At 37.5% G+C, this 7,091-nt stretch overlaps 2 protein-coding genes across 2 annotated transcripts; one reads left to right on the forward strand and one right to left on the reverse strand.

Moving 5' to 3' along the window:
* Positions 1-197: 197 nt before the first annotated feature.
* LOC120124083 (trafficking protein particle complex subunit 4-like) lies at positions 198-1,711 on the reverse strand. Its single transcript, XM_039142838.1, has 3 exons — positions 1,547-1,711; positions 1,301-1,469; positions 198-502 (listed from the first exon to the last, which is right to left on the reverse strand). The coding sequence occupies exons 1-3, from the start codon at positions 1,604-1,606 to the stop codon at positions 306-308; spliced, it is 426 nt and encodes a 141-aa protein (XP_038998769.1). The 5' UTR covers positions 1,607-1,711; the 3' UTR covers positions 198-305.
* A 1,525-nt stretch (positions 1,712-3,236) lies between these two features.
* Positions 3,237-6,662, forward strand: LOC120124035. Its single transcript, XM_039142800.1, has 10 exons — positions 3,237-3,332; positions 3,392-3,597; positions 3,700-4,067; positions 4,157-4,339; positions 4,454-4,769; positions 4,921-5,190; positions 5,282-5,434; positions 5,553-5,828; positions 5,931-6,146; positions 6,200-6,662. Exons 1-10 carry the CDS (start codon positions 3,237-3,239, stop codon positions 6,660-6,662), a joined length of 2,547 nt encoding a protein of 848 aa, XP_038998731.1.
* Positions 6,663-7,091: the final 429 nt, after the last annotated feature.

Consider the following 7,091-nt stretch of genomic DNA (forward strand, 5'->3'; position numbering starts at 1 on the left):
TTCACTATGAACATTTGTAAGATATATCTCCTGCTGTAACTTTTTTAAATAAAGATTGTAGACAATAATGAATGAATAACTGGAGAACAAGCCTGTAACAGGATTTTTCATTAAATTTATAACTGTTAAATCGAAAAATCAGCTACCCAAAACATCATATGTTTGTATATGGTACAGAAATTTAGCCAAGCAAGGGAGTCTGACGATATCTCACTAAAAAGGCCAATTCAAACTTGACATTAAATCTTCCACCGAGATTGTGGGGATGAAAATAAGAGATGGTGAGTTGAAAGTTCCAGGACAGTTTACCGTCCCAAAAGCGCAACGCGATCCTTTTGTATTGCCTGTGTAAGGTTGATGTCAAAGAGTTCGCATCGTATAGGCATCTCCATCTCATAGAAGGGATTCTTCAAAACATAATCTGTGTAGAGCTCATAGACAACTTTCAAGAGAGCCTCCATGTTCTGTGTCCCAGGTTCACAAACCACAAAGAACTTTGTCCCTGTAAATCATAACATACATGTTTCCAAAATCAACACTATAGAGAACATAATGTTTAGTTGTCTACAAAATCATGGTTTCAGAAAACATGCACATGACACTAACTCCCAACCAAACCATGTTCGTAAAATGCCAACCCGTGTTATATGCAACAACAAGAAAATCATCCTGCATAAATTGCCACGAGACTAACAAGGGGTAATGAGTAAACAACCCTTCAGGTATGGTGATTTTTACGATAATACAGTCTCAAGGGTTGAACTTATCATTAATGGCACAACCGGATATAACAGGTTTTTCCTTCTAATTGGTAAGACTTAATCTGTCCCTAATGGCACAATCAGGAAATAGATAATCCGATCTTAACATCCCATCTTCAAGTTAAAGCAATATAGAATTAAATTACAGAGTATTTCACTGGCAACAGTTCTAGTACTATGGTTTCAAGCTTCAAGAAAGTGGAAAGCAAGCTTTGCCAACTGCGCTTGATACATATTAGTCAAGCTTTCTATATTTTGTATATTCAAGTAAATTTGCCACAAATTTTCATTTTCAATTCATCATCTTACATGATACAAAACCACCAATATCCATATTTTAGAGGGAAAAGAGCAATAATAATTTCCTTTATCGAATCTCGGAGCATTTTAACAATAACCGCACAATTCTAGTCTACAACTTTCAGTCAACCGAGTGGAAGAATCAGATCTGCAGATCAGTTTCTTCCAATTCTACTTTGGCGCTTCAAAATTTTCCATTAATAAAGATAATATAATTGATATTTCAAAAAGACACTTACCAGTAAGAGATTGAAAACAATGGAGATCAAATGTATCGGCCTCAAGTAGCTCAATTCCCGTACAACCAGTGGTAGGCGATAGCTGCTGTGAGATCGCGTGCATCGAATGCCATAAACTAGCCACCCTCAAGCTATCATTCGTGTCCATGCGTACCATCGATCCATAATCCTTGAAAAGAAGAAGAAAGAAAAACTTTACCAAACGCTCTCGAGTAACAAACAGAAAATGTTGGAAAGAAACGATACCTTGTAGAAGATCAAACCTCCTGATTTGTTGATTATGTAAAGACTGCAAATCGCCGCCATTTGTCAAAGGGGATCGAATTCAAAAACCCTAAAACTTGTTGCTAGGAAACGAATGAAATACTCCGTTTCGGGGTCTGTTCTGATCTCGGAGTCGTTTCCTTTTTCCTTTTTCAATTTGCAATTGACGTTTTTGTCCTCTCTTAACAAACTAAATTAAGAATTTATTTGTTTCACTGAAAATAATTTATGAAAAATAAATTTTGAAAAATAATTTACATTTTTAGAAAATATTTTATATTATTTGGATGCTGCATTGTAAAATGTTTTACGTTGTTTGATTAATTTTTATGAAAATAATTTACGAAATATGTTTTTTTTTGTAAAAATATATATATTTTTATATTTTTCTTGTTATTCACCTTTTAAATTTTTTTAAGTTATTTTTATAAAATTGTATTTTATAAAATTTTAAAATTAAATGTTTTATTTCTATAAGTACACCAAATTAAATTTGTAGATAATATAATAATTTATGTTGATTGTGTTATAAAAACACAATTTTAGGTTTGAAGTATTCATGATACTTTATTTATTAGCATTTTTAAAATTAAATTTCAACTTATAATTAATATTATATGTGGGTTTAATTGATATAAACTTGATAATGTATTAAAAATATATTATCAAAGTAAACAATTAAAATTACATCATTATTAAAACAACAATAGTAATACATTTTTAATAGTAGTACATCACATTAAAGTTCACATCTTAACTTTGAAGAAATTTTTATAATAAGACATAAATATAAAAAGATGTTCAAACATGGATGAAAAGAGAAGAATAAAAAAATTGAGTTTACTGAATAGGAAGGAAATATAGGAAGAAAGAATGTAAGAGATCATCATTTTCTATTCTAATGTATTAAAATAATTCATTTGAAGTGTGTCAAAAAAAAAAACCAGTACGAAATAAAATTTCCCCTGAACAACATATGGGTGTTGGCCAGTATCCACGGTAACACATAAGTCAACTAATTGAGCTATTAGTGTGTCAAAAAAAAAAAGGTTGGAAGTAAAAACCAATGACTTTGTGCAGGCATGAATTATCGTTCCACTTTACTTTTTTTTTAAGAATATTCAGTAAACACATAGCAACATGGCATTTCACTAGGGACCCTAATAATAACACAAACAATCTATCAAGTCGGTGAGGATGGCAATCAAGACTCCAGAAGTGAAGCCAATATCTCGGAGTGTCATTTTTGTGCCATATACAATCAATTAGAATTAGGAGCCCATCTCTAACACTCGTTTTCCCTTAAGTAATAGATGATCATTTTGAATCTCGGATTCCAGAGCTTTAACAATCTATTATCACCACGTGTTCGTTATTTGAATCAGGGCAGGTGTTCTGATATCGAACGATGCTACGTGTGATAGCAGGATAGTTTCGTAAATTTCGGAAAGAAGCAAGAAATTGGTGGGCCCGAGAAATCAGTCGACAGAATTGTAATAGAGATGAAGTAGAGACAATGAGCCCATTATATTCCATCTCCATCATAGCCCGTCTTTCTCTTTCTCTTGCCTAACCCAACTTAAAACATATCGGATCTGCTTCTGTATCATTAAAACTTTTATTATTATAAATGAATCAGAACATTACATAAGAAACAAAATTTTAAACCCCTATGGAAACCTCCGAAATTTCAGGAAACCCTTCTGCCGCCCTTACTGTCATCCCGATTGGCTGTCCACTGGATGGAGCAGTCCGGAGCGTTTCGACGGTAAGTCTAGAACGACCCGCGCAGGAAGCTTTAAGTGAAGATACACCGTTGGGGAAAAGTCGAGGAATGAGGGATGTCTGATTGCGACGGCTGATGGTGGAGTGAATGGTATGGAGGTTGATGGAAGCGACACAATAATGGATGATAAATCGGAGGAGGCCTCGTCTCAGGTGTCGGAGCGTCGGGAAGTGAGGACGGTAGAGAAACCTGTCGAGCAACCCCTCAAGCTATCCTTTAGGGACACGGTGGCTGGACATACGAGAATGCAAAAGACTGAATTATATAAAGGATCTTGACGTTGACTTGCTAGAGGGTGACATCCAAATAGGTATGGATGGCTCTATTCCAAATCTTATTTTTCTGAAAGGATCCATGATTCCATAGATGAGAAACTCTCCAAATCAGTTATTATCCGGCTCCTGGGGAAGAAAATTGGATATAATGCTCTTTTGAATCTCATCCAAATCCTATGGAGACCTACTGGGGAATTACAATTAGTGGATTTGGATAATGATTATTTTCTTGCTCGTTTTGCTCTAAAGAACGACTATCTTAACGTTCTCTCCAGTGGACCCTGTATGGTGTATGGTAGTTATCTTACGGTTCAACCGTGGTCGAGAAACTTCTCCACATCTGAGGATCATCCTAACACGGTTCTGGCTTGGGTGAGGCTACCTGGGCTGCCTTACAAGTATTACACTAAGAGCCTCTTGAGGGATATTGCTGGTGCGCTAGGTAAGATTGTCAAAATATATTATAATACAAGCGAGGAAGATTTGCTAGACTCGCTATTGTTGTTAACCTTAACAAGCCTTTAATCCCAGGGTTAAGAATTGATGGACGATACCAATCTGTGGAGTATGGAGGTTTCCCTACTATATGTTTTAAGTGCTGTATGTATGGCCATGAGAAAGATTCATGTGGGGTGGAAGATTGCTTGGATGGTAATGTTAAAACTAAAGAAGCTGAGGGATCTTTGACTCCGGACATATGGTCCGTGGATGCAGGTGAAAAATCGGAGGAGGAATCTTAGTACTGGAAAGAAAAGTTATATTGCGGTGGGAATGGATAGAAACCACACCAGTGGTGGTGGATCCTTCTTGGAGCATTGGCTACGTTAGAGGATGAAGAGCAGGCTGGGCAGGTTAACCTCCAAGCAACAAGTAGCACTACCGAGAGGTTGAATGTGACAGGACCACCGGGGTGGTCATCACAAAGCACTCTTTGGATTCCTCGAGTGGCTCAAAAGGAAAAGATGTGCAGGTTCCTGTCCCACCTATACCCGATAACAGTATTGGTGATCTCGACAACCCGGAACCCCCTTCGAAATATAAACAAGGTTGTGGTTTACTCTACGACTACTAGTTTGGAAAAGCTTCAATCAACAAATAAAACGGTGACGGTGTTGACGCAACCCAGTGCTATACAGATTGGAAAGTAAACTATGGTACAAGTGTCAAATGGTGCTAAATTGGCTAACAATAGTGATGCTTCGATGGTTGCGGCAAAGGACAGAATTATAATGGTCCCTTCTACATTGGATTTAGGCAAACATACTACGGTAGGCCCGCTTTCGTGTTACTCTTAGATCGGGTCCGAAAATTATTGCTCGAACCCCCACGACAGTTAAAGGAATTAGTAAGAAGGGCACAAAAGTTAAGAAGAAAGATGATAAATTGTCGAGTAAACCTATACTGACCGAGTGGATTAACAACATGATGAATGAGTTAAACCAAGCCAGTACGAGTTTGAACCAAAATGTGCAGGAATCACAAAGAATGCAACAGGAGGGACAATCTTCAATTCAGTGGCATGTCAATACGACCTTTGAAGGGTCCGGTGATGGTGTAGGTAACTTGTAAGGTGCTCTTGTCTCTGTATTTATTTGATTTTATGCTCAAAGTAATGTTCTGGAATACTCAAGGCACTCTTGACCTTCTTTTCAACAGTTATTTCAAGATGTTAAACAGATCTCAAGAACCTGATATAATTGCTTTGATGGAACCTCGAGTTAGTAGAAGTCGAGCTGATGAGTTTGTTAGGAAGTCTGGGTATGAATATTCTTTCCGTATCAAAGCTAATGGATTTTTAGGAGGGATTTGGTTATTATGGAAGGACCCGGTCTTGTTGGACATTCTTGCGCTTTCTAATCAATTTATCCATGGCCACTGTGTTAATGTCGGCATGCAAAAGTTTTTTCATCACTTTTGTTTATGCTAGTCCCAATAACTACGTTCGTCGTTCAGTCTGGAACCAGTTGAGAGCTTTAGAACCGGAATCGAACAGCCTTTGGGTGCTTGGGGGAGACTTCAATGCCATCTCTAGTGTCGATGAACGTCAGGGTGGTTCGAAAAGGAGATCAGCGATATGTTCGAAGTTTTCGAATTTTCTTTTTGAGACTAGTCTGTTAGACATGGGTTTTAATGGTCCTCGGTTCACTTGGCATCGTGGGGATCTCATGCAAAGATTGGATTATTGCTTGTGTAATCAGCATTGGTAAAATTCTTTTCCTTCCTCTGAAATTATCCGTTTACAGAAATTGGGTTCCGACCATCGACTCATCCTTCTTAGAACCGTTTTGCTATATCCAAATGTTAGGAATCGACCTTTTCAATTCGTTATTGCATGGAATGAACACTCTGATTTTGAGAGATTCTTACTCAACACATGGAATAATGAGGTGGTGTTGGAAGAGAATCTTAAGGAGTTTCAAGATAAGGTGAGGAAGTGGAATAAAGAAGTTTTTGGACTTATCGGAAGACGCAAAACGCTCCTTCTTGCTCGCATACGTGGTGTCGAACAAGCTCTTGAACGGTCGGATTCTCCATTTCTAATGGATTCGGAATGTTCTCTTAAAAATGAGTTAGCTACGGTTTTTCAACAGGAGTCTTTATGGTACCAAGATGCCAGTGGATTACGCATGGTGACCGAAATATGCGTAATTTCCACGCCTTCACCATAAACCGAAAGAAACGGAATGCCATTTGCATGTTGCGTTTGGAAGATGGGGTTGGTGCAAAGATTCGGATAGACTCCAAGAGAGTGCAGTTGGGTTCTTTCGGAAACTCTTTACTTTTGAGAATCGCCGGAGCACTGGGCTCGATTTTATGGGTAGATTCAAGCAGCTTGAGGGAGTCTCAACTTCGTTGTTTGATTAGACCGGTTAATATGGAGGAAGTGCGGCCGACTTTATTTATGATGCATCCTTTGAAGGGCTCAGGCATAGATGCTTATCAAGTAGCTTTCTTTCAGAAAAAATGGAGTGTGGTGGGAACGTCCCTTGGTAAGGCTGTTATTGACTCTTTTGAAAACGGATCATTGATTGACTAGATGAATAAAACGTTGCTGGTGCTGATTCCTAAGGTGGAAAACCCGGAGGTTATAAGTCAATTTCGACCGATTAGCCTATTTACCGTGCCTTACAAAATTATTACAAAACTGCTTGTTAATCGACTTAAACAGTATCTGCCTAATTGGTTTTTTCAGAATCAGTCGAGTTTTGTATAATATAACTGATAATATTATTCTTGCACAAGAAGTTATTCATTCCATGCACAGTAAAGTGGGTAAGAAGACATGGATGGCGATTAAGGTAGTGTTGATAATGCACATATTAGGTTATCCCACTAGTATTAGAAATATGATCAAATTAGGTTACCCACTAGTATTAGAAATGCTGATTTTGCCCTCACTATTTTAGCCTATAAATAGTGAGCAATTTCATTCACTATAAAATATCTCAAGCAAACATTTGCTTTG

This window comes from Hibiscus syriacus, unplaced genomic scaffold (assembly GCF_006381635.1).
Source record: "Hibiscus syriacus cultivar Baekdansim isolate YM2019G1 unplaced genomic scaffold, ASM638163v2 tig00110410_pilon, whole genome shotgun sequence".
Lineage (NCBI taxonomy): Eukaryota > Viridiplantae > Streptophyta > Magnoliopsida > Malvales > Malvaceae > Hibiscus > Hibiscus syriacus.